Source organism: Palaemon carinicauda, unplaced genomic scaffold (genome assembly GCF_036898095.1).
Source record: "Palaemon carinicauda isolate YSFRI2023 unplaced genomic scaffold, ASM3689809v2 scaffold89, whole genome shotgun sequence".
In the NCBI taxonomy this organism is placed as follows: domain Eukaryota; kingdom Metazoa; phylum Arthropoda; class Malacostraca; order Decapoda; family Palaemonidae; genus Palaemon; species Palaemon carinicauda.
In genome coordinates, this window is record NW_027172192.1 from 119,548 (window position 1) to 144,739 (window position 25,192).

At 43.9% G+C, this 25,192-nt stretch overlaps 1 protein-coding gene across 1 annotated transcript; it reads right to left on the reverse strand.

Moving 5' to 3' along the window:
• Window positions 1-15: 15 nt before the first annotated feature.
• p24-1 (p24-related-1) lies at window positions 16-19,346 on the reverse strand. Its single transcript, XM_068369773.1, has 4 exons — window positions 18,977-19,346; window positions 14,409-14,537; window positions 13,242-13,358; window positions 16-1,607 (listed from the first exon to the last, which is right to left on the reverse strand). The coding sequence occupies exons 1-4, from the start codon at window positions 19,142-19,144 to the stop codon at window positions 1,377-1,379; spliced, it is 645 nt and encodes a 214-aa protein (XP_068225874.1). The 5' UTR covers window positions 19,145-19,346; the 3' UTR covers window positions 16-1,376.
• Between the last annotated feature and the right edge of the window lie 5,846 nt (window positions 19,347-25,192).

Here is a 25,192-nt window from a genome sequence, read left to right on the forward strand (position 1 = left end):
AGAATACAAGATTCCTTTACAACATTCTGACTATTTTTTATTAAGTCTTCACATACAAAAACAATAAATTCATTGCCACACAAAGCCTAACATCCTGATTCAGTCTTTCCACCCAAAAGAGAATTGATGAATTAAACTACTGTACTTTGTAGCCAGTGTAAGAAACTCTTTAAAATATTCTTTTATAAAAATAATCATTACATCACTCGCAACTAAAGTAAAGTAACCACTCGCCCAATTTAGCAAAGACTTCCTCTCTTTAAAAAGATTTGGAACAGAAAATTGAACCCGTTCAAAATGATCGACGCTGCCACACCAAAGATTCACTGGACATTCACACGGCACTGATGTAAATATGCACAACAAGAATGTGGGGAGGTCTCCCTCGCAATTCTAAACAAATACCTCTGTATATACAGATCTTTTGCACAGCCAAACATGACCGAAAGCTTAAGTTTTAACGAATGTGAAACTGGTATTTGGAAATGCAATTCAACAAAAGCGGCAGGCAGCTCCATACAGTATACCCATGGATTTTTATTACAAGCAAATAAATAAAAGAAATTTCAAATTGTCTGGAATAGTTGATACAACTGATCCAGAGGTAACAACATTCATTATATCCTGAATAATGAAAAATTTATATACTATACTCAATTTTTTATAATGAGGCGCCTTTGCACTGACACGCAGCGGTGCCCTTTTAGCTCGGTAAAGTTTCCTGCTATCTGATTGGTTAGAATTATCTTGTCCAACCAATCATGGATCAGGAAAATTTTCCAATTTTAGCTCGGTAAAGTTTCCTGCTATCTGATTGGTTAGAATTATCTTGTCCAACCAATCATGGATCAGGAAAATTTTCCCTAGCTAAAAGGGGCACCCCTGCGAGTCTGTGGAAATCTGCCTCATTAAAAAGAATTGACTATAGTGTCATTAACACAAGATTACTGTACAAGATTGAGAACTGATGCAACACTTCAAGATGATTCTGTGCCACATAAAATTAGCTTAGGAATTTATGTTTTCAGTTTTTCAAAAGGAAAAAAGTTGTAGTAGAAGCAATGAAATGAAATACTGTATGATAAATAGCAAAGCAGATTTCAATAACAAATATAAATACAGTGGTGTACAGAACCGACTTCTTTATTGCCCAGCCACAAGGTTCCAAGTCGCGATCGAATACGAGAGGCTCGACGGAACGACGAGAGATCACACGGCCGCCGGTAGGCCTTCTGGCAGCCTGCCGGCGCTAACTCGTAACCAGGGGAGCTCGCAGGCTGTGGTGCCGACACTAGACTTTGCACAATGTATAGTTCGCAGCTAGAAAAATGCTGTCCCCGACACCATCAACTGCGTGTGATGCAACTGAAACCTACTCAATACGAGGCTTGATTGCTCTTCTTGTCGGCAAAGAAATTCTTGAGAATCATGACCTGGCCCACGGCGATGACCAGGATTCCCAGCGTTTCCCCCATGGCCCAGAAGAGGACCCGCTCGTTGAGGTCCTCGGCTCTCTTGCGGCCCTGCGCTTCCCGCAGCCGGTGATGGGTCTGGTAGTCTAAGATGGAATTTAAGTTTTCGTGGATTTTTTGAGAAGACGACTCCATCTGAAAGAAGCAAACGGGAACGATGTACAAGTGGTGTTTGCGCGAACCATAAAACTACTTCCTGCCTAGTGTATTGTAAAATAGTTAACCCTTTTACCCCCAGGCTCTTTGGAAATTTCCAACCCTTAACCCCCAAGGGTTTTTTTTTTCCCCAGCACATTTTGCAGTATATTTTTTTATAATTGCTCTAACAGCCTTAATAGAGAGGTCAGGTTGGTCTCATTCTCTTGGAAAATGCCTGGATTTTCTCAAAAAATTATCAAAAAGATGAAAAAAAATTTTTTTATAGCATTTTTTTGCAAGGACGTACCGGTACGTCCATGGGGGTAAAAGGATGAGTTTTGTGAAACGTACCAGTACGTCCTTTGGGGGTAAAAGGGTTAAAAAGATTACCAATTACCAAAAACATTTTATAGACTAATACCAACTTCCTATAGAAAAACTTATGACAAATAAACGTGAGAGTAATCTAGTGTCCTATTACCATTTAAGGGGACTAGAAAACACACATGCTGAAAAATTGTAAATAATTGATGCACATATAATTCATTATACAAGGGTTTGAAAATTCATTTATATAACAATATCAGTCAATTTCATTCTGTGCTGTATTTGGTTTCATAGCTATGCTTATTATTCCTTAGCTAAGGAGAATCTCTAAAACGTCGGACATCTTCAAAAACACAAAACAACACAGAGCAAAATAAAACACGTCTGACCAACGCAGGTGCTGATAGATGAATGAAGATAAGGGGTGGGGAGATGTTGGGGTGGAGGGGGACGTTGATGAAGGAGAGGTCTAATTGGTGAGGGACCCATGGTCGTGGTTCAATCAAGCCCCAGTTTTCTATACCGACACTCAAAGAGTGAGCGAGCTAGGTTTATTCCTGGCATTCCATACATCTCTTTTTTTTCTCTGGTATATTCAGCAATAACTATGCCTTAGAAATGGTGCTAGAGGAGCATTTCGTGGAGCGACACAGGTCGAGCCCAGAAATAGATTTTTTCCTTCGTCAAAATCCCTTAAATGGAAAAATATAAAAGGAAGTTACTAGAGACCCAACAGTTCTTTTTGTAATACTTCTAGGTTCTTGTCTATTCTACCTAGACCTGTTCTGCATGTAGCGTTATTTAATTTTGAATATATACCCATAAATATTACTTCATGGAATACCAGACTTCTTGTATACAGTAGACAAATTTGTGAATAGCTGACAAGTGCGAGTTAATGAAGTTTGGCCAGCTGTATACAAGGGAACCAAAGGCAACTGAACGATGAAAATTAAAAGATGGAATCATTAGAGATTAGTAGACAATCAAAATGGAATTGAAATTTAAGGTACACAGAAATTCTCAATGCTTAACCCTTTTACCCCCAGGCTCTTTGGAAATTTCCAACCCTTAACCCCCAAGGGGTTATTTTTTCCCCAGCACATTTTGCAGTATATTTTATTAAAATTGCTCTAACAGCCTCAATTTTTGTCATAGAGAGGTCAGGTTGGTCTCATTCTCTTGGAAAATGCCTGAATTTTCTCAAAAAATTATCAAAAATATGGAAAATAAAATGTAAATAGCAGGTTTTTGCAAAGACGTACCGGTACGTCCATGGGGGTAAGGGGATGAGTTTTGTGAAACGTACCAGTACGTCCTTTGGGGGTAAAAGGGTTAATCAAGATAAGGTTCCACTACAGCCCTACATCATATTGAGTGATAATTATGACTTTCCAAATGTTTGAATTTTAATTACACGTCAGTCCTGCTCCAAAATTATTTGAGAGAACTCTAGAAATAACAATCCATATATGCCGTAGAAAATTGATGTCTATGATTGAATTGAAATAAATATATAAACCGATTCTAAATAGAGATCTATACCGACATGGATCTTGGGGCAATCAAAATTTATCAATGAAGGATGAATCGAATAAAATGTTCGTAAATATTTTCAAATACAAGACAGATCACTCCATGGCGACCGAAACTAAAGGATAACAATAGACAATGATATTTGTTTAATAATAAATTTGTATTTTTCCTAATTATAAAAATCCAAGTCCTTTAACCCTTTTACCCCCAACGCTACTTAGAACTTTCCAACCCTCAACCCCCAGGCATTTTTCTTTTTCAAGCACGTTTTGAAATATTTTTTTTTAGATTGCATTGACAGCCTAAATTTTCGTCATAGACAGGTCAGGTTGGTCTCATTACTTTGGAAAATGCCTGAAGTTTCTCATAAAGTTATCACAAATATGCAAACAAAAATGCAAATAGCATTTTTTTGCAAAGACGTACCAGTACGTCCATGAGGGTTAAGGGATGAGTTTTGTGAAACGTACCAGTACATCCATTGGGGGTAGAAGGGTTAATAGAAGTATGATTCAAAGAAGCCGGAACTCGGCGGTTAAAATTTATAACTACGTGGGGGTAGTTACTGCTGGGTGGTCGGTAAGCTCCACCCATCTGAAAGTATACTGAGGAGTGGCAGTCCCCCTGCGTGTCCACCTGTGGGGGGATGCCTTCGACGTTGCGTGCACAGGTGGCAGCAACACGGGGCTGATGCTTGGACGATTTCTGTGATCGGCCAAGGCTATCGCGTCCCGTTCATAACATCTCAACCTCCCCTGACAGCGAATCCAGTGTCGTTGAGCCCCTATGCCATGGGATCGGTAAAGGGGCTAGCCCTTCGGGCAGAAGTCGAGACCATGCTCAAGAAGGATGCTCTCCAGGAGGTCGTTGACGGCTCCCCAGGCTTCTTCAGTCGACTCTTTCTTGTAAAGAAGGCGTCTGGAGGCTGGAGACCTGTCATCGACCTCTCGGCTCCTTTAATCTAGGACTTGCAGGATGGTTGAAGAGAAGTGCAACTTAGAGGACTGAGGAAAAATACAGGTTACAGTACAGTACCTCAGATATTTGTGATATGTTCCAACAAAAATACAAAACATTTTCCTTCAACCGGAGACTTATCTCTAGGAGGGAGAAAATTCCTACAACCAAACTGGGACTTGTGAAGACTCCAACCAACAACCTGGGAAAAGGATGTCCCAGGTGATAGGCTAGGTTTCTGCCAACACTTAACAGGCTGTCACAGAAGAACCTATGGCATATAAAAGCAATGGGTTTGTATGCATCTTTATACATTCTCCCTTCGTAAGGAAGACGGGGGAGGTACTTTTACAATGTACTGAAAAGTTGCTCGGTTGGTTTGCTTACTAAATCAAACGTACAATACACCCAAAAACAGCAAGACTGTTGCCGCCCACCCCCAAGAGGGTACAGGGGAGAAAGGGCTAGGTATTCTAACCTATAATACCAGGACTGTATCTCAGTGAAGCAGGAACGACAACTAGAAGTTCTGACTTCTTAGATGCTGGGGTGGTGCCATTTTCTTTCAAGTATGTCTTAGGCGAAGAAAAGGGATTAACCGGTGATGAAGTGTGGGACAGAGGTAGATGGAGAAAGCTGGCCAGAAACATCGACCCCGCATAGAATTGGGAAAAGATCCAGACAAAGAAGAAGAAGAAGATGTCTTAGGCGAAGAACAACAGGTGCTCGTAATGCTGAAAGAAGAAAGGGAGAACACTGAGTATGGTTGCATCCATGGACAGCCTATTAGTGGATGTTGGGGAATGTCTCCAATGTTGCCTCGCTGAATCCAGACAATTGGTTGGAGCAATCACGTGATGTACCTCCCCTCAGCCCATTGCTCTAATGTGTGGGGGAGCCCTCTCAAGTTGTGAAAGATGATCTTGCCTAGCAAGAAGGTCCCCGATTGTTGAATGCTCTCTCTGCGATGGAAGGTTTCTTGAAACTGAATGGTCGCATCATGCAGGAAGACCTCTCTGCACTGGAAGATACCTAATTGGTGACCTTTTTCTTTCCGCCCATGCTTATAAAAAGGAACTGTACTGTAGGACGACAATCTCATGTACGCTCCATGTATAAACAGATAGCTCTTACAGGACAAAGTCGCGAGGGGAGACTGTAGGTGAATGTTCTCACTTCACTTGTAGTCGCGATTGCTACAGAACAGCAAGAAGAAATCAGTCAGAAGGTACTTTGTGTGAGGGGAGAGAAATGGCAGACACTGGCGAAAGTGTTTTAGATGAGGCTTGTGAATGCACACATGAAAAATTTTTTTGGAGTACAGTTGGAGGTTCATGTTAAAATGACAAATTCGGAGATAATTTGTATTTTTCCTAACCATACAAACCTTAGCTATTTACATTGGGGTTACCTTTCGGCGTAGCTGAAATGATGAGCCAATAGTTTTTAACGAGGGTTAACTACCCCCGCGCTAGTTAGCGGGGGTAGGGGAAGGGGTAGCTTGCTACCCCTCCCCCCCCACACACCGGTGATTTGCTTCACTTCACTTAGAGGTAGGACTTGACTTGGGGGCAGGGCTGGCGGGCAAATGTGTAAATAGCTAAGGTTTGTATGGTTAGGAAAAATAAAAATTATCTTCGAATTTGTCATTTGTTCCATAACCGAAATACAAACCACGCTATTTACATTGGGTGACTTACCCCTTAGGAAGGGTGGAAAGTCCCCAGCCTTACTGACTTTGGCTTTGCCCGGGGGCTCCGCCTCCCAGTGAGTAGCACTTGAGAGAAGGAGCCCCTGCACCTCACAAGTTCCTTGCTTCGCTAGGAATGAGTGGCCTACATAAGTTGTGTGTGTGGAGGAAAGCGTGACTCGTCCTATGAAGTTGACCTTGAGACCTTTAAATAGGAATCCAGGATAGGACGTTCCCAATACCACCTTGTCAGGGTATGGGGGACGCGACAGTATTAAACTTAATACTAGGAGCACAAGGAAGCATGGGTTACCTGCAGAGGTCGAGGTCAGCTATGCAAAGACCAGGATGCTGCTTCCCCAAGAGAGGGGAGAATGAAGAAAAGTAAGGGTCAGACATACTCTTTCATTCACGCAGACTAAAACCGGATAACAACGCCCTCAACCTACTGCTACTTGTCCATAAAGGAGCCTGAGGCTAGACCAGCTGTTGTGCAGCCACCACAGGGCCGATAGAAAACGTATCGAGGCTCCTGTGGGTCACGTCCTGCAGGTAGTGGGCTGTGAAGGTCGTTTGACGCTTCCAGACCCCTTCTTGAAGCACATGCGTCACAGAGAAGTTTCTCTTGAAGGCCAGGGAAGTAGCAACGCCCCTGACGTCGTGTGCCCTAGGGCGACGTGACGGAGGAGGGTCTGGATTCAAGGCGTGGTGGATAACCCTTCGAATCCAAGCCGAGATGGTGTTCCTGGTGACCCTCCTCTTCATCCTGCCTGTGCTTACAAACAATGCCCGCACTTGAGGACGAACTGCAGCTGTTCTCTTCAAGTAATACCTCAGACACCTCACTGGACATAGTAGCAGCTGGTCTGGGTCGCTTGTTACAGAACGGAGGCTCGCGATCCTGAAAGAGTCGAACCGTGGACCCGGCACTCCAGGATTCTGAGTCTTGGCAACAAACTCAGGGACGAATCTGAACGTTACCTCCCCCCCCCTTGAATGGGCGATGTCGTACGAGAGACCATGAAGTTCACTAACTCGCTTGGACGAAGCCAAAGCGAGCAGGAAAGCCGTCCTCCAAGACAGGTGGCGATCAGAGGCCTGGCGTAATGGTTCGAAGGGAGGTCTCTTAAGAGCCCTGAGAACCCGAACCACATTCCAAGGAGGAGGTCTCACTTCCGACTGAGGGCAGGTAAGCTCATAGCTTCGTATGAGTAGAGAGAGTTCTAGCGAGGAAGAAATGTCCACGCCTTTCAGCCTGAAAGCCAAGCTTAAGGCTGAGCGATAGCCTTTCACTGCCGAGACAGAAAGGCGCATTTCCTCCCGCAGATATACGAGGAACTCCGCTATTGCTGGAATAGTGGCATCGAGTGGAGAGATACCCCTCCCACGACACCAACCACAAAAGACTCTCCAATTTGCCTGGTAGACTTCCTCAGAGAACTTTCGCAGGTACCGAGACATTCTCTCCGCAACCTGTTGCGAAAAGCCTCTCTCTGTGAGGAGACGCTGGACAGTCTCCAGGCGTGAAGCAGAAGCGAGGCCATGGCCTTGTGAGGGATGTTGGAGTGGGGTTGTCTGAGAAGCTCGCGTCGTGGGGGAAGTTCTCTCGGGAGCTCCGTCAGGAGCTGCAGAAGGTCCGGAAACCATTCCGCTTGATGCCATAGCAGAGCTCTCAGAGTCATCGAACAGTTGACCGATAGTCTGGTCCTGTTGAGCACCCTTCTTATCAGATAGAACAGTGGGAAGGCGTCCACGTCGATGTTGTCCCACCGTTGCTGGAAAGCATCTTGCCAGAGAGCCTTGGGGTCCGGGACTGGGGAGCAGTACAGAGGCAGCCTGAAATTCAACGCTGTCGCGAACAGGTCCACGGTCGGGGAACCCCACAAAGTCAAGACTTTGTTGGCTATCTCAGGAGCCAAAGACCACTCGGTACTCACTATCTGCGAAGCCCTGCTCAGACTGTCGGCGAGCACATTCCTCTTGCCAGGAATGATGCGAGCTCATAGTGTTATCGAGTGGACTTCGGTCCACCTCAGAATCTCTACTGCAAGATGGGATAGCTGCTGTGAAAAAGTACCTCCCTGCTTGTTGATATAAGCCACTACCATGGTGTTGTCGCTCATCACCACCACGGAGTGACCCGCCAGGGTCTGTTGGAACTGTTGAAGAGCCAGAAAGACGGCCTTCAACTCTAGCAGGTTGATGTGCAGGTACTTTTCTGATTCTGACCAAAGGCCTGAGGTCCTCTGGTTCAGAACGTGCGCCCCCCACCCTTCTTTTGACGCATCCGAACAGTGTCAATTCCGGGGGGAGGACGAGAAGATTCACTCCCTTTCGCAGGTTCTCGTCGACCAGCCACCACCGCAGGTCCGCCCGTTCCAAAGATCCTATCGGGACCTGTACGTCCGGGGAATCGGATCCTTGATTCCACCGGGACTTGAGCCGCCACTGCAGGGATCTCATCCCGAGGCGGCCGTTTGGAACCAGACGAGCCAGGGAGGACAGGTGACCTAAGAGACTCAACCACAATTGGACGGGAAGCTCTTCTCGCCTGAGGAAGGGTTCCGCCACCCTCCTCAGCCTTGCTATCCTGTCGTCTGATGGAAAGGCTTTGTGGAGATTGGTGTCTATCAACATACCTAGATAAACCAGTCATTAGGACTTCTCAAGGTTTACCATGATCCCCAGATCCTGGCAAAGACCCAGAAGCCTGTTTCGGTGCCGAAGAAGGGTCGACTCCGAGTCTGCTAGGATCAGCCAGTCGTCCAGATAACGAAGGAGACGGATGCCGTTCCTGTGCGCCCAAGATGAAATCAGGGTGAACACTCTGGTGAACACCTGAGATCCAGTGTGCACATGAAGTCTAGAGGTCTCACCGCAAGTCTGACCGTGTCCGCTGTCTCCATGCTGAACCGAGTTTGCTTGACAAACCCGTTCAGAGCCGAGAGGTCGATGACAGGTCTCCAGCCTCCAGACGCCTTCTTTACAAGAAAGAGTCGACTGAAGAAGCCTGGGGAGCCGTCAACGACCTCCTGGAGAGCATCCTTCTTGAGCATGGTCTTGACTTCTGCCCGAAGGGCTAGCCCCTTTACCGATCCCATGGCATAGGAGCTCAACGACACTGGATTCGCTGTCAGGGGAGGTTGAGATGTTATGAACGGGACGCGATAGCCTTGGCCGATCACAGAAATCGTCCAAGCATCGGCCCCGTGTTGCTGCCACCTGTGCACGCAACGTCGAAGGCATCCCCCCACAGGTGGACACGCAGGGGGACTGCCACTTCTAGTGTTTGCAGCCGCGGCCGCTCCCTCTAGGAGTCTTGCCTCCCCTGGAGGACTCACCGCCCCTCTTGACCTTGGCTGGAAAGGGCTGGGGCTTAGACACCACTTTCTTAGCTGCCGGTGCCTGCTTTGGTGTCTTGCGAGGCTGCTGCTGCTGTTGCTGCAGAGCTGGAGGCTTATAGGGCCGAGCTGTAAGGGCCCTATGGAGGAGGGAGTCCTGGCTAGATTTCCTCCATCTCTCAGCCGTTCGTTCCATATCCTGGGGCTCCAACAGATTCTCCCCAAGGAGGGAAGCATGTCTGAGCCTACAGACATCCACGGCGGGGACCTTAGGGTGGAACTTCTCGGTCACCGCATCACGCCGCTTCAATACCGAGTTGGCCCACAGGGTGGTGACCTGAAGTGCCAGGAACTCGATGGAGTGGGTGCCTGAGAGTAAGGTCTCCAGGGCCTTCCTATTGGTCTCCTTAGACGAGTCCCTAGCCATATATCCAGCCACGAAGTGGCATGCATGGCGCACTTCGCGACCTTCTCATGGCTTAGGATCCCCGACGCCGAGAACGTCACCTGCCGGGCGGAGAGCTTCTCGAGAGGAACTCCCTTAGCAAGCTCTTCTACGGAATGATGGAGAGGAAGAGCGAGACTAGACTCCCCCAAGATCTCAAAATACCTCCTCTGCTGGAGACGAGGAGGTGGGATGAGTTTGTTCCCGGCAGAGGAACGACTGGAGGAAGCAAGAGTCGCGAGTTGGGCATTGGCCCTGGCTCTGGCACTCTTCAACCCCCGAGACCAGGGCAGAGCCGCACTGGTCTTAGGGGGCTTCTGAACATCGAACACCTGGTCCAGGACCGTGTCCTTGCCTTCTCGAGGGGCGATCATGGGGTCCATGAACCCGTTGAGTTGCCTCATCAGGCTCAAGACCTGCCAGAAGGCATGCTCAGACTCCTGCTGGTCTCCTCCTTGCGGACTGGCAGCTTAGTCTCCCGTCCCCGGAATCTCTTCCTGGGGAGAAGTGTGGACGTTCTCCAGGGGAGCAGCGGGTTCCTGGTGAATCCTAGAAAACGACTTCGGGATTTTCTTGGAGTCCTTGGGTTCCCTCCTGGGAGGGATACACGACCCCAACAAAGAGGTTCAGAAAGCACCCTCCGCGCGTGACGATTCTCCTCCATGAGGAGAAGACTTCCCCCTTGGTGCCGAGGGGGAGACTATCACCTCACTGAATTCACCCGAGGATGGAAAAGCCTCGTCCTCGGGAGAAGGAGAAAACGCCTGCGAAGGTGATGGGGCCTTCCTGACAGACCTCTTAGGAACCAACTTCTCCCAGGGGGAAGTCACCACGAAGTCCACTCCTCTCCTTCTCTTCAGCGGGGGCGAGGCAGCCGTTGGTTTGTGTCCTTGATCGGCGAGTGTCGGCTTCATAGCCTTCACTAACGCCCGCATCAGAGGACCAAACCAAGTCTGCCGCTCCACGGACACAGAGTACGAAATCCCCGCTGGAGGGAAGGGGATCGGGCGATCCTTCGGAGTGGATACCACTGGACCTGCCTGAAAAGGAAGAGGGGAAGAAAGTTGTACTGACCTCTCTGAAGTGTCTTCCCTATCCTGCACAAGAGTCCTGCGGTTTGGCGGAGGCGAGCCGGAGTGCGGTCTGGCGACACGCGTCCCTGCTGCTGTCGCGGGCTGCGAAATCCGACGCGAATGGCGATCGCGCGCAGGCGAGTGGGCGCGAGGGCGCACAGGCGAACGAGCGCGTGAACGAACGCGTTGGCGAGCGATAGCGCGTGGACCGCGCAGGCGAATGACCGCGCGAGGGCGAGCTAACAGAAGGCGACCCATGTCCCTCCAGATCCTCTGGGCGACGGCGCGTTGGAGAACACTTGCGCGCAGGTGATAGGTCACGCGGGCGGTCTGGAGATCGCCGATGTTCAGGTGATCGCTGACGCGCTGGGGACCGTTGACGCGCAGGAGATCGCTGACGAGCAGGCGAATGTTGATGCGTCTGTGATCGCTGGCGAGCAAGAGGGCGACGCGTGGAATCCTGTGAGGGAACTGCCGGCGCGGGGCGCAGAGGGGAACGCTCACGAATGGGCTCAGGAACAGGAGGCGCGTGGGCATACAGGCATTTTGGAAGTACGTGCTGGAGACCGCGAGCGATGTTGCGCAGGAACAGGCTGACGAACAGGATCGCGAGGGCGAGGAGAAGAGTCCTTGGCCAAACTAGAGCGCTCAGGAGACTGATGGCACGCAGGACGCACAAAAGTAACCGCAGGATATTCGGAGTCCACAGGAGAGCGCTAGCGAGCAGTGGGGCGATGGTTATCAGAAGCGCGCTGACGAACAGAAGAGCGCTGACGAGCAGGAGAGCGCCTGTGCGCTAACACTGCACGCGCAAGGGAAGAATCCCTTTGCCCCGAAGGGACCGTTGCCCATCGGGTGACGATGTCAGGCTGCTGGACATCTGCACCAGAAGCTGAAGGTCTGGAAGGCGTAGGAGACCGATCCCCAGAGAGGTCTAAGGAAGCTGGAGCTGCAGGATGCTTACGGCGAGGAGAGTCCCCCTCGGAGGAAGGAGGCGAAGATTCAAAAAGGCGCTTCTTAGCACCCTTATAGGGAGACGGGAGGCCCTTGCTGCGCAGCGGACGGTGAGCCTTACGGCGAAGGCGGCCACGAGGAAGATCGTCAGGACCATCAGTCCTCCGAAGGGGAGTCTCAGTCAAAGTACTCCCCTTAGAGGGAGGCTTGGCAGCAGAAGAGCGACTCCTTAACAGCGGCCCCTAACTGGACAAGGTCAATCAGGGCTACCCTGGAGGGCAGGCCCTTAAGCCCCAGAGCCCAAATCTGAAAAAGATCATCATTAGACAAAGATTCATTGGCAACAACCTCCCCCGGAGGAGGAGCAGGAACCGCCCCGCTATGGGAGGCGACGCCCTCTCCCCCAATCCAAGGTCGGGAAACAGAACTAGGGCCTGCGCTCCCACTCGGCAGGCTCTCCTAAGGAGCAGAACGAGGGGGAGCTTCGGAGGAGGTTTGGGCGGCGAAAGGAGAGTCCCGAGAGCCTTCCTCCTTCAAGGCAACCCGGGAAGGAGAACGGTTTCTCTTGGACTACTTCTTACGCCGGCGGTCAAACCTCTCCCACTGGGAGGCAGACCACTCCCTGCACTCACTACATGTATTCTCTTTATCACACCGTCGGCCTCGACACTGCGGGCAAAGGGTGTGAGGATCTGTGTCCACCGCCGACATAAAAGTACCACAAGGGCGGCCGGCAATACCAGGGCACTTGCGCATAGTGAACAATAAGGGTGAGGCTGTCAACGAGGACGATGGACAGACACGTCTGTTCATCGCCGGAGCCAAAAGTGAAGTGAAGCAAATCACCTGTGTGTGGGGGGGGAGGGGTAGCAAGCTACCCCTTCCCCTACCCCCGCTAACTAGCGCGGGGGTAGTTAACCCTCGTTAAAAACTATTGGCTCGTCATTTCAGCTACGCCGAAAAGTAAACCCAATGTAAATAGCGTGGTTTGTATTTCGGTTACGGAACAAAACACTAATTGGGAAAATGTGGTGTACAGAACTGGGATAAAGAGGTAAATTCTATTCGTGAAATACACATTAAAAAAGATACAGTATTGTATTACAAGGTACTTACTACCATTACTCTATTTCCTATTTTATACTTTTATTTCTTTATGTAATCGCTCGTAAGATACAGTAAAATCCCTCGATAAACACGAGCATCAAAGGGAGACGAGAAAAGGAAGACGGAAAATAAGGAATAAAAAATATCTATTTAAGGGTAAAAGAACTTTAAAAGAGAATTAGCTTGCCTGGATATACTAACCTGAGTCATCGCTGTATAATGATCCCCGACGCCTGGTAGCTGCGGCTCATCTCCAACTTGGAAATCTACGTAGATGAGTTTGTGGCTAAAAGTTGAAAACTCATTACTGAAGCACACCTGAAATAAAACATTTCATGAACTTTGAACCACAAGTAAAAATAACATTTCATGAACTTTTTACAAATGAAGATAACATTCCATGAAATTCAACGACAAGCAAAGAAAATACATACATGCATACATATACCAATTTGGGGGGTAGCCGACATCAACAAATGAAACAAAAATAAAAAAAAAAAATAATAAAAGGGGACCTCTCCTCTCTACGTTCCTCCCAGCTTGACAAGGGACTCAACCGAGTTCAGCTGCTACTGCTAGGGTGCCACAGTCTACCCTCCCCTGTTATCCACCACAGATGAAGCTTCATAACGCTGAATCCCCTACTGCTGCTACATCCGTGGTCATCTAAGGCACCGGAGGAAGCAGCAGGGCCTACCGGAACTGCGTCACAATCGCTCGACATTCATTTCTATTCCTAGCACGCTCTCTTGCCTCTCTCACATCTATCCTCCTATCACCCAGGGCTTTCTTCACCTTGGCCTTCCTCTTCTACATCATATCTCCTTACACCTCTCCCACTTTCCCTCTCTTTTGTGCATTTAATAGCCAAAATCATTGCTACTTACAATCTCAAATTACATCTTCCTACTACAGATCTATATATATAAAGCTAGCTCTCAATCTTATCTTCCAGCTTGTACACTTTCTACGGTCTACATATTCATCTATACCTTATTTTTCATTAATTTCTTCCTCTTAAAAATCTTGTTGTTTCATATTTCTAAACTCACTGTATTTGTCACTCATATTACTAAACACTTTTCAGTCACCTGTGACTATATCGATCATTAAAATTGATATATGCATCAGAAGACCACCTATATGCATCTAATTATATATCAAAACCTTGAGGAATTTAGGTTTTACTCTTAAGTATCTATTGTTAGGCCTTTAATTCAAGCATTTATACAATAAATTTACTACGTTCAGAACTAATTTTCATAAAAATACAGTATGATATGAACAACCCAAAGGTTTCAAGTATAAAGATATGACAATTTCATCTACAAAAAAAAATGCTACAAAGATAATTCTATTCCACCTTACCTGGTAAGTCCCAGAATGCTCCGGAGTAAACTGGAACTGGCCGTACTGCTGCTTTATTTCACGATATAAAATCTGTCTCGAAGGCCCCTCCAATACGACATCGACATCGTAGTGCCCGCCAGTTACAACCTGTTCAAACGGTGACATAAGACATATTAGGAATGAATCATTCTTGCACAACTTTCCATTACACTTCTTTGTCTGCATCTTTTCCCACTTCTATGTCGGGTCAATGTTTCTGGCCAGCGGTCTCCATCTACCTCTGTCCCACACTTCATCACCGGCTAATCCCTTTGATCGAAGGTCATCCTCGATACAGTCCATCCACCTTCACTTTGGTCTCCCTCTCCTTCTCGTTCCCTGTACCTCAACTTCCATCACTCTCCTCCCAATATACTGTTCATCTCTTCTCATGACATGACCATACCACCTCAGTCTACTTTCTTACAACTTTCCATTACACAATTTAGTTGATTGAAATTTTTATCTTGTGTACTTGTTCCAAACAATTTGGGTAGAAATATGGTCAAGAAGATGAGAGGTGGCTGGTTTCACACAGCCTACACCTGCCTCACAGCAAGGTAAGCCTTGAATTGTATGGTGAATGGAAATACTAGAGGGGTACCCAGTAGAGCATACACTTCTGCCGCGGCAGCTTACTTCTCGACCCTGACCTTTAAACGTGTATTAATTAGCATGGATTTTCATACACTCAAATACGAACCGAGATTGAAGTCTCTGTGACATCGATGTCCAAACTTAGGGCTGATTACGTGAATTAGACATTTTGCTTGCTCATGACCTTGACCTTGCAAAATTTAATCAATTCCAGCTTTTTACATAACCATTAATCCCTACCAGGAAGCTGGGGTACTGTAGTTTGTAGCGCTACGGCCAAGCGTCCTAATTTGCTTATTATCGCTCCGACTGTTATCTTGTATAGAATAAAAACGTTTGGAAATGGTCTACGGATCTTAAATATGTTGTGTAAGGGGGGGGGGGGGGCGCAGCCCCCTGGGTAAGGACACGGCTTTTAGCATAGGTTAGGTGGGTTTTTTAAGTTAGCTTCTCCCGCCAAAAATCGTTTTTAGAACGACGGCCACAGTTCAGAATATTCCCGTTTTCTATGGAATCTGGCCGTCACCCTACAAAGGCTCCGGAAGCTGTTCACAAACAAACAGGGGCAAAAACATTGCCACCTTCCAACTTCGTTGGCAGAGGTAATAATACAAAAGCTTAATATACAGGTAGAGTAACAATAAAAACTGATGTTTGAAAACAGCTAACACCGTGAACAAAATACTAGGGAAATGAGAATATGACGGCCACTATTCATCAAATATTCACCAAAAGTTATTATCGAGGAAGAAAGCGTTTTCAATACGTGAATTCTCGTCACACATACGAGGCGAAAAAGTACTTGGATCGTTTTCCCTGCAACGTAGCAGGCTTACCATAAATGCACTAACGATATAAAGTCTTTCAAGAAGTTAGAACCTTTTATTTTCAAAGAGTGACAATACAGTAGTGTAGATTTGAATATCAATGCATAGTAATCGATAGTATATGATTCCCTAAATACTTAAACCCTTTTACCCCCAGGCTCTTTGGAAATTTCCAACCCTTAACCCCCAGGGGGTTATTTTTTACTCAAGCACATTTTGCAGTATATATTTTTTAAATTGCTCTAACAGCCCTAATTTTTGTCATAGAGAGGTCAGGTTGGTCTCATTCTCTTGGAAAATGGTTGAATTTTTTCAAAAATTTATCAAAAATATGAAGAAAAAAAATTTTTATAGCATTTTTTTGCAAGGACGTACCGGTATGTCCATGGGGGTAAAGGGATGAGTTTTGTGAAACGTACCAGTACGTCCTTTGGGGGTAAAAGGGTTAAGGTATAAGACGAACACATATTGCAGGGTGAATGGATTTTCGATGTGTGAGAGGATCAACAAAACACTCCTTAATTGAAATCAAGTATAGAGGAGTAAATTAATAATTCTTGTAGCTTAGCTAATAACAACAACAACAATAACATGTTAGGTACAATACACCTCGATGAGACAGTGAATAAATAAATCAATTTCTTGCAAGGCTAGAATGCTATTTGAAATGGACAAGGGTAGACTACTTTGAAATTCTTTCCTGAACGACTAATGAAGGTTAGGGCTTAACTTTAATATCAATCGACTAAAACACGAACACAATTTCATTACCTAAGTTATTTACAATATTATTGCTTTAGGCAGCTATTCTGTATTTTGTATGTCTTAATCATTAGCTAGCTTTTTGAACCAATTAAGAGCTTCATAGAGTCTAAACACGTGCTCCCGGATATTGTTTTACAATGGCACTTTTCCCCTACATATCAGTTTAATCGTGACTTCCGCCACACGAGGACGTCTCCCAGAGGGGAGTTCACTCCACTTTCAAAATTTAGTGTAATTTCACCTATTTCATTACTGTAATTAACTATAATAATACACACTGTTCACTATACAATATAACTGGTTTTGCTCATCTGAGAAAGGTTGATGAGCACAGTACACTCATGACCTCTTGCCAATTTCATACGAACTTGCTAAATATTTTTAACGAAGCAAGCTATGGCAGATCAAAGACTTGAATTTCATGCCAGTTACACGAACCATATATTTTTCCACCAGGTTTTCCTCAAGGACTACACAATAGGGATAGAGTTACCCCTGCACTAATTAAATTACACTGGCTGCTGGTAAAGGCGAGAATCGAATACAATCTACTCTTACTAACGTTTAAGATACTGAACCAAACTATCTAAAAGAATGCCTGAGAAAACTAGAACTAGAAACAAATGTTACCATTAGACACATGAGTGAAAAACATAGGCTATCTGAACCAAGAAAAAATAGTAAATTTGGTGAAAGGGCTTTTAGCTACTGTGCGCCTAGACATTATAATAAACTGCCAACTGAAATGAAGGACCTAAAGGGAGCAATTGAATTTAAGAAGAAACTAAAGACAATACTTTTCACAAGATCATATGATTTGGAAGATGCTACAATCAAGGAATTGTTTAAGTTATAATGAAAATGTTTCGTTAGATGATTGATATGGACCCGCCCGAGAAGTAGTTCACTCGACTTCAGTGGAGGGCTGGATTTAAACCCAAAACAAGTAAAGCAAACAAGTAAAACAAGTTTACTATGCATATTTTAATAATACTATTAATGCAAACTCCTTCTTTTAGTTATTGCCTACCCACCGGAATACCTTATAATTCTTTTTATATGGTTATTAGAGAAACTCAAAACTAGTGGTTAGTTCCAAATATTCACGGTCAGAAATGGACGAAACTTATAATATCCCGATGGAGAAATATACGGTTCATGTACTTGGCTATAAATTAAAAGTATCATATGATGCATTTACCAAATCGACAGAAGTGAGTTAACAGCTAATCCTAGCCCGATCAGAAAGCATATTATGCTTCTAGTATCTGCCATACAGGTTGAAGATAAAAAGCAGCATTAATCCTTACTTGATCCAAAAACATGTAAACATAACATTGTAAATTGCTTTAAGTTGGAATAACACTATGCTTTTCTTGCACGTGGTTTTGGCCAACGTCCAGCCTATGCTCGCGAGCTAGTGTTGTAGCATAACGCTACGATCTCGTGGTTCGAGGAGCAGTAGGAAAAAAAGTGTAAACAAAATCGATTAGCTAACATCATTATGACACCCAGAAATCTTCGGACCGTTGCAAGACCTACCGCAGTAATATGCATTATCGGAATGTTACGTGAATGCAAGAGGAACAAAAATTGTTTGTGGATTCAAGAGTGGCTAAGGAAAAGAGCAGTCAAAGGTATCTTTGAAACCCTAGTAGAAAGAGGCAACATTATTGATACGTCCTATGTGCAGTAGCCATCTCGTTTGTTTATACAAATGCGAAATGCTCTCGGTTGTGCTAGCTGTTTATCGTCCAGTCGAGAAGCCAAAATCTCAGGCAACAAGCTTCCAAATTTCCATTTTGGGCTGCAACGGCTCGCTGCCGGCAATTAAAAATCAAAGAGCGATTCCCGCTTTACTCAAGGGGGTGGGGCCTTTGCCACGTTACGACTTCCCAGTTACTTAAACGCAGGATACCATGGATATATTAAACCAAATAAAGAGTATCATTTAACGGCACAAAAGTAACATTAAACCAAGCGACCGAAAAAGGCTCGTAGAACAGCTGGCATGTATAAGCAACGTCCTAAGCAAAGCTACCGACGCGTAAACTTATCGCGCGTGGTGCCCACGTTGAATCTTGCCCTAATTAGCGGGAAATTTGGTTTAACTTTACTGTAATACAAAATTAGGAGATTTAAATCCGACGTAATTAAATGTAACTCCAAAACACTATTAATATCCCCATACAAACCTATCAAATTACCCAAATGAACAAAATGTATGGAAATATATCAAATTTATTAAATTCTAAATACAAAATGTATGAAATCTATAACATGACGAACATAGAGGGGCGGAGGAACCAGGAACAAATTTAGTATCTTACACAACTTTAGGATGTTTCTAATAATCACCTGAAATTCTAGGGAGGACTCCGTGCCCTTTTCGATATCCTCGTAGAAACACTCCTTTGCGTTATCGGGTAACTCGAAGGTCAGTTCGACCCCATAGGTGAATTGCAAGCACGTCCCCAGGATCACCACCACCATAGCCGCGGCCAATCTCCAGTTCCCTCGGGCCATCTTGTTCGTTTTAGGGCAGTTTTCTTCGCTCGGATACTATCAGCTGAACATAGTGGGGCCTCTTTCGCCGTCCACTGAGGCCTCTTCGCCGCCCACTCGAAATAAGGACCGTATTTCACGTATTTTGACAGATCGTCAGCGTCTTCTGCTGTAGAGACGTGGCCGGAAACAATATTTCGGGTGCGTTTCAGAGGAGGGTCGTGGGAGTGGGTGACGTCATCAGTGACGTCATTGGAGCTTGTGACCAATGAGAAAGCGGCTTGTGAAGTAGCTGACCAATCAGCGTTGAGGGAGTTGAAGTTTGAGGTGGCTCTTGTGTTTACTAGTGAAAACGCAACCAAAATAGAGCGAGGGTAGTGTCATCTATTGGGAGAAAATTAAAAATTTTTGTCCGACTCCTTTGTTGATATCTATTTAATAATTAATGTTAGTAAAATTACAATTTAAAGCATTATTTATACATAATATCCATTTAAAATAGCTTTAAAATTTATTTTAAATATTAAAATAGCTAAATTATTACATAATATATAATAAAAAGTAAATTGAATAGTACGAAGTCAAAGTCAATAAACGAACGATATGTGCCGCAGGACCCAAGATGCTGACGTTGAGCGGTTGCCCAAGATAATTTATATTAAACCGGCGTCTTGTAACACTTGTCCATTTATCTATAACGTGACTAATTATATATTATATTAACGTACCATGCGAAAAATCAAGTTGAACAGACAAGCCTATTCTAATATAGCATCTTCCAGGCACATATGGGCTATAATTATCCAAAAAATAATTAAAATAACTTGAATTCTCTACTTTTAAACATAACTTCCTTCATAATATATAGCCTATAATGTCTTCATAATCGCATTCATAATTAATTTTATTATCATGAAACTACTAGTTCAGAAATTGGCTTATTTTCTTTTATCTTTCACCTACTTTTTAAACTACGTTTGTCATATTTTTTCATTGTTCGTAAAAAACTAAATTAACCAAAAAATATATAATAAAATTCATGCTATGAATGCTAGTTTCACATGTGATTATTCCAGTAATAGCAATTCGACTACAAAAGTTATATTTTATTTGATTTTATAAGAGAATAGAATAATAAATGCTTTAATATAAGGTAACTATAGGGTTAAATTATTTAATTCTGGGTAAGGTCTAACAAAAAATCAATTTTTTATTAAGATCCAATAGATTACAAGTGTTTGAAACCACAGGACACTTGTTCTGGTCCCACCTTTTCATACCCTATAATAACATGCCATTTTTATTAGTGCAATTCATGTCTAGCTAACAGGTGTAGTCTCCTCAGAAATATGAAGAAACAGCTGGGTCAATATTAGTCCTTTGTGTCTTTGGAATTCTATACATTCTTTGGTTTTCCCAACCATGCTGGCTCATTAGGAGTGCAATCATTCAATTTATATACTCAGAAGCTGCTTATCAGTAGACCTACTCAGTACATAACAAGTGTTCCTTATGAAAGGTTATATCTAATTTGTTCATGACAGAGAGAAATTGGGTTGTTTCTTCTTCTTCTCCGCTTCCCTCTCAATCTTCCCCTAAATGTTTCCGATCAAGACCTCCTCACTCATTCTCCACCATTCATTCTCTCCACGTGCCCACACCATCTGAGTTTTGACACTATCACCCCTGAAATCTTTACCATGCCTGCCATGCTTCTTGTTTGACAATTTTTCAATCTTTCAAGCACTGATATTCCAATTATCTACCTATTCTCATATCTGTTCTCTTAGGGTTTGCTTCCTCTCTCTCTCTCTCTCTCTCTCTCTCTCTCTCTCTCTCTCTCTCTCTCTCTCTCTCTCTCTCTCTCTCTCTCTCTCTCTCTCGAGCCCACGTTTCCAATCCATACATCAACATAGGTCTAAGGAATGTGCTATAGATCTTTACTTTCAGCTTGAGTGGCATTTCCTTTTTCCACACTACTACTACCTCCCTACACTTACACCAAGGTGCTTTTATACTATTCTCAACTTCAAGTATTTCCTCATTACTTAGTAAATACCAATTATCTAAATTGATCCACCAATTTCATAACCATCTCCTTTCAAGCATGGCTGTCCTATCCCTACTTTCCTTACCATAGCTTCAGTCTTATCCAGATTCTCTCTTTAGCCACCTCTCTCCACAAAGTCTCTTGCCAATCTACAACCCTTTTCTGTAAGTCTTCCACATTCGTAAAAGTTATAACCAAATTATCCGTAAAGAAGAACTTCCACGACTTCCAGTTCTAATCTCTTTAGATAAAACCCCAGTTATAGAAATGCCTGTGCCTTTAGTCGAGGCACTAGACTAGCGCCCAACTGTGGGTAGGGACCATCTGGCCCGGCCCAAGTCGTACGTTCGCCGGCACTAGACTAACGCCCAACTGTGGGTAGGGACCATCTGGCCGGCCCAAGTCGACTTTCGCCGGCACTAGACTAACGCCCAACTGTGGGTAGGGACCATCTGGCCCGGCCCAAGTCGTACGTTCGCCGGCACTAGACTAACGCCCAACTGTGGGTAGGAACCATCTGGCCCGGCCCAAGTCGTACGTTCGCCGGCACTAGACTAACGCCCAACTGTGGGTAGGGACCATCTGGCCCGGCCCAAGTCGTACGTTTGCCGGCACTAGACTAACGCCCAACTGTGGGTAGGGACCATCTGGCCCGGCCCAAGTCGTACGTTCGCCGGCACTAGACTAACGCCCAACTGTGGGTAGGGACCATCTGGCCCGGCCCAAGTCATACATTCGCCGGCACTAGACTAGCGCCCGCAGGTAGGGACCATCTTGCCCGGCCCAAGTCATACCTTCACCTGCCCGACTTCTTAATAGACAGCTTGATCTAGTAAGAGTTTCAGCGAGAGTATTATTGGAATAGAGTGCCCACCCTGCATTTCCCTATGTAGAAGCAGCTTTACTCAGTTCCCAGATCAACCAGTTCAAGGCAGGCATACTTTGGGCTTGGATTAATAAGTCAAGAAAGAGAATAGCATGCCGTCAGTAGCGACGGGAAACTTGTCCCTAGTCATGACCCCTTCCAGTGCCTCAATGGGCATGAACACTTATAATGGCTTAACCCACAATACACACAAGACAACCATCCACCCACAATTGGCGACAGTTTCTTGGTCACCGAGCATTTACACCTCGTGTGGTTGTGACTCAACTGTAAGAGCTAGTAACACTGGTTCCTCCACAATTGTGTATAGGAGATACAGTATACAAAAGTCTTGATCTCTTCTATAAAGAAAACCCCTGTCCACACGATCGAGCATGCCTGACGGGCAGACAGTGATACCGGGCTACAATAGTATAATGAAAATGAGGGTCGACTTCAGAAGCGGGAAAACTAAATGCAGGGATCTAGCAACACTATGATGCCAGATCCCCGTCTGGTTTTACCGCTTCTGACGTCATTAACCCTCATTCTTACAAACTATTGTGGTCTGATAACACTGTTTGCCCGTCGGGAATGCTCGATCGTGTGGACAGGGCCAAGATATTAATGCTTTCAAGAGGAAACAGACTTTTCAGTGCACTTCAACTGAGGATTCTACCATAAGCGAGCAATGTGCGAAATGTTGAATGCCCCGTTATGGGAAGACTACATTACTATAGGTCCTATAGAGAGTGGGGTACCCTTGCAGTATAGGAGCAGAAAGGCAGTCCTTAAAGTGCAGTAAGCAATTGGTACCATAACCTATTGGACAGGATTTCTCTTATTATACGGAATACAAAGTAATGTACTGAGGAACTTGTACGCCACTAGAGCAGTTATAATTCTGCCTCATGCAGCCTAGATGTTTAAGAAAAACAGACCTAACCCTATATGACTAAGCAGGAAACTTTGTGGGTATACCTTATACACTACGGTCATAATCAGTTTGAGCAAGTTATGGCAGGGTAGTTTTTTTCCACTACGGTAGACTTACAGGTTTCTGGTTTCTCCAGAAGAAATTTGCAATCCATTAGAATTTTTGAGGGATACATCAATCTAGCTCAGTCAACTTCTATAGCCGTGATCATATTAGCAATTTTCTAGTCCAAAAGTCTTCATACTAGTGCTAATAATTCGGGATACACTTATCATCATTAACGTTTAAAGTAAGCAAAACTGCTTTAGCATGTGCCAATGTCTATTTTCTACTAGTCCCCAGTGGGGCGAGTATTACAAATTTGATAAAAATGTTTCTCAGCCTTATCGAACGTAGTGAACTAACAAAATGGCAAAGCCATTTTTAATTATCAAGAACTTTTTAGACATGCTAAAAAGATAGAGCCATTTTACAGGAGATAAGTAACCTAAGAGATGGTACATCATAGTATGGTACATCAAATCTGTGTAAATATTATAAAGAGATAAGCTGTATAGTGAATTTTTAAGAGCTTTTAAATTTGACATTGGAAATCTTGCTCAATTAGAATATAGCTTTATTATAGTTCCATAATAAAAATTCAGAGATCTATAATTAAAGATTTTTTTTTTAATTATAGCAGACTTAACATAGAGACATACTATTTATCTATATACTTTAATTTAGGAGTTCAAATATTTGCCAATATAAATAGATCAAAGAATTTATGTAAAAATAAATATTTAAAAGAGGGAGTTTACTTTGCCCACAACACCTAGAAAAGTTGGGAATTATTAAAAACTGCAAGTTATAATAAACATATATTTGAGAAATTACAATAAATATGAACTATCTTTTAGTTATACCTAAAAAATCTGAACATAAAAAAAATTGAATATTATGTTAAGAGATCTAGAACGATTAAAATACGGTTGCTCATTTGACGACGCCAGAGACTCATTCATTGATAAGACCCAGTAGCATTTTCTCGTAGTAACCAGGTGTATCCCCTGTAAGAATCATAGTAATTTTAGTAAAATTATAGTCAGAAGAGTATCCGTAATAGTAAACTTAGAAGAGTATTCGTAATAGTAAACTTAGAAGAGTATCCGTAATAGTAAACTTAGAAGAGTATCCGTAATAGTAAACTTAGAAGAGTATCCGTAATAGTAAACTTAGAAGAGTATCCGTAATAGTAAACTTAGAAGAGTATCCGTAATAGTAAACTTAGAAGAGTATTCGTAATAGTAAACTTAGAAGAGTATTCGTAATAGTAAACTTAGTCAGAAGAGTATTCGTAACTGTAAATTTAACCAAAAGACTATCCGTAATAGTAAATTTAGTAGAGTATCCGTAATAGTAAGGATAGTCAATCGGGTATCCATATTAATGGTATATTTTGTAAAATGACTATCTAATATTAGCAAATTTAGTCAAAAAATGCATCATTCTGTAGATTTAGTCAATAGAGTATCCGAATTAGTAAAGTTCGGTCAAACTAGTCAACACTAAATATTTTTCAAATTTCAACTAGGCTTAGGTTTAAAATTTCCAAATTAAAATCCAAAGTAATTAGCAATAAAATATGTAATCTTTGCCAAACGAAAATAGTTCCTGTATATTTCTAAGAAAAAGATTTTAGAGGACAGACCCTCTTACTCTTCAAAATTCCGTTAGTAATCCTAAAGATTTAGGAAAGCAATATTTACACAAACTTAAATCCAAGAGTTGCCCGCCTTTATGTCATCCTCTAAAGATATCTCAAAGGTTTTCTTGTACTCGTTCTTGATAGAAGCCAGACCTATCTCACTTCGAGACACTATTATTCTAATCAGTGTCCTGTCATTAATCAGCGTCCTATCGTTAGTGCCACGTCCAGCGATGGCTGCGTTTATCGCTTGCACAAAGAAAATCTGTGTTCTGAATGCTGTTGTCTGAAAGTGAAATTTTAGATACAGAATCTTCAGAGATTTTGATGCTGGAATCAAAGGCAGTTTCCTTTCAGTTAGGTTATTTCTAAATTTTGTTCAAATTTGGAGTTAACCAAGCCTACCAGCTATTAACTGTACTAGTGCAAAATAATGAATTCCAAATCAAAATTCAGAGGGTACTGAAGGACCTCTTGAGCAAGTCATTGGACGGAGTCTTTTAAATTAATGTTTATACTCTTGTCAACAC